Source organism: Cystoisospora suis (assembly GCF_002600585.1).
Source record: "Cystoisospora suis strain Wien I chromosome Unknown contig_9355, whole genome shotgun sequence".
Taxonomy (NCBI): domain Eukaryota; phylum Apicomplexa; class Conoidasida; order Eucoccidiorida; family Sarcocystidae; genus Cystoisospora; species Cystoisospora suis.
Genome location: NW_027162132.1, coordinates 1 through 679, shown reverse-complemented (window position 1 = coordinate 679; position 679 = coordinate 1). Strand labels below are relative to the sequence as shown.

The window sequence follows — 679 nt, the reverse complement described above, 5'->3', positions numbered from 1 at the left end:
GGTAACAAGCGATGGACGAGCCCGCGCGGCGGATTTGATCAGCAAGGGACGGTGTCAAGCGGTGAAGGGAGATCGCGACATGGAAGCTTCAGGAAACGCGTGTCCGGATGTGGGGCGGCGGCGGTAGCTGCTTTCTCCAGCTGTGCCTCCGGCGAACACGTAAGAAGCAATAGCTTGCGAAATTTGCGCCGAAGCAAAACAATATCCTTATCCGAGAGCGGACAGCAAACGGTGGGGGCACACCTGGAATACAGTGTGGAGAACGAGGAAGGAAAGCGAAGAGTGGAGTGGGTGGATGAAGCCTCCGGGTTTGCGTTCAGAGAATTCAGCCTTGACCCACCCCAGTACGACGCATCCTCGCCGGATGAACTTTGTCTAATTAGTGCTTGCAATTTCTTTGGTCTGGAGTTCGCGTCGCGGCCTTCGCTCATGGACATTGAACTTGAGTTCACCTCGACGTTTATGATCGAGCTGTTGCTCCGTTGGAAACAGGAGGCTGAGGCGCGCGCCAGCAAGCGCGTGCTAGGTCGTACCTCGGATCAAGGTGAATGTGGGGGAGGTGAGCCAGGTCTGTCCAGTGTGCCGGGTTTTCCGGACATGACAGAACGACTGCTGCTGAAGCAACTTGAGCGCGCGCACAAGATCATACTAGGTCAGCAGCACCAAGGTTATGCAGCAT

At 56.1% G+C, this 679-nt stretch overlaps 1 protein-coding gene across 1 annotated transcript; it reads left to right on the top strand.

The window, feature by feature from the left end:
* Nucleotides 1-16: 16 nt before the first annotated feature.
* CSUI_011022 (proton atpase) lies at nucleotides 17-679 on the top strand (the record flags this gene model as incomplete). The annotated part of the gene is made up of 1 exon (XM_068071123.1): nucleotides 17-679. A coding segment is annotated over one exon (661 nt), but the record flags the coding sequence as incomplete, so codon positions are not given.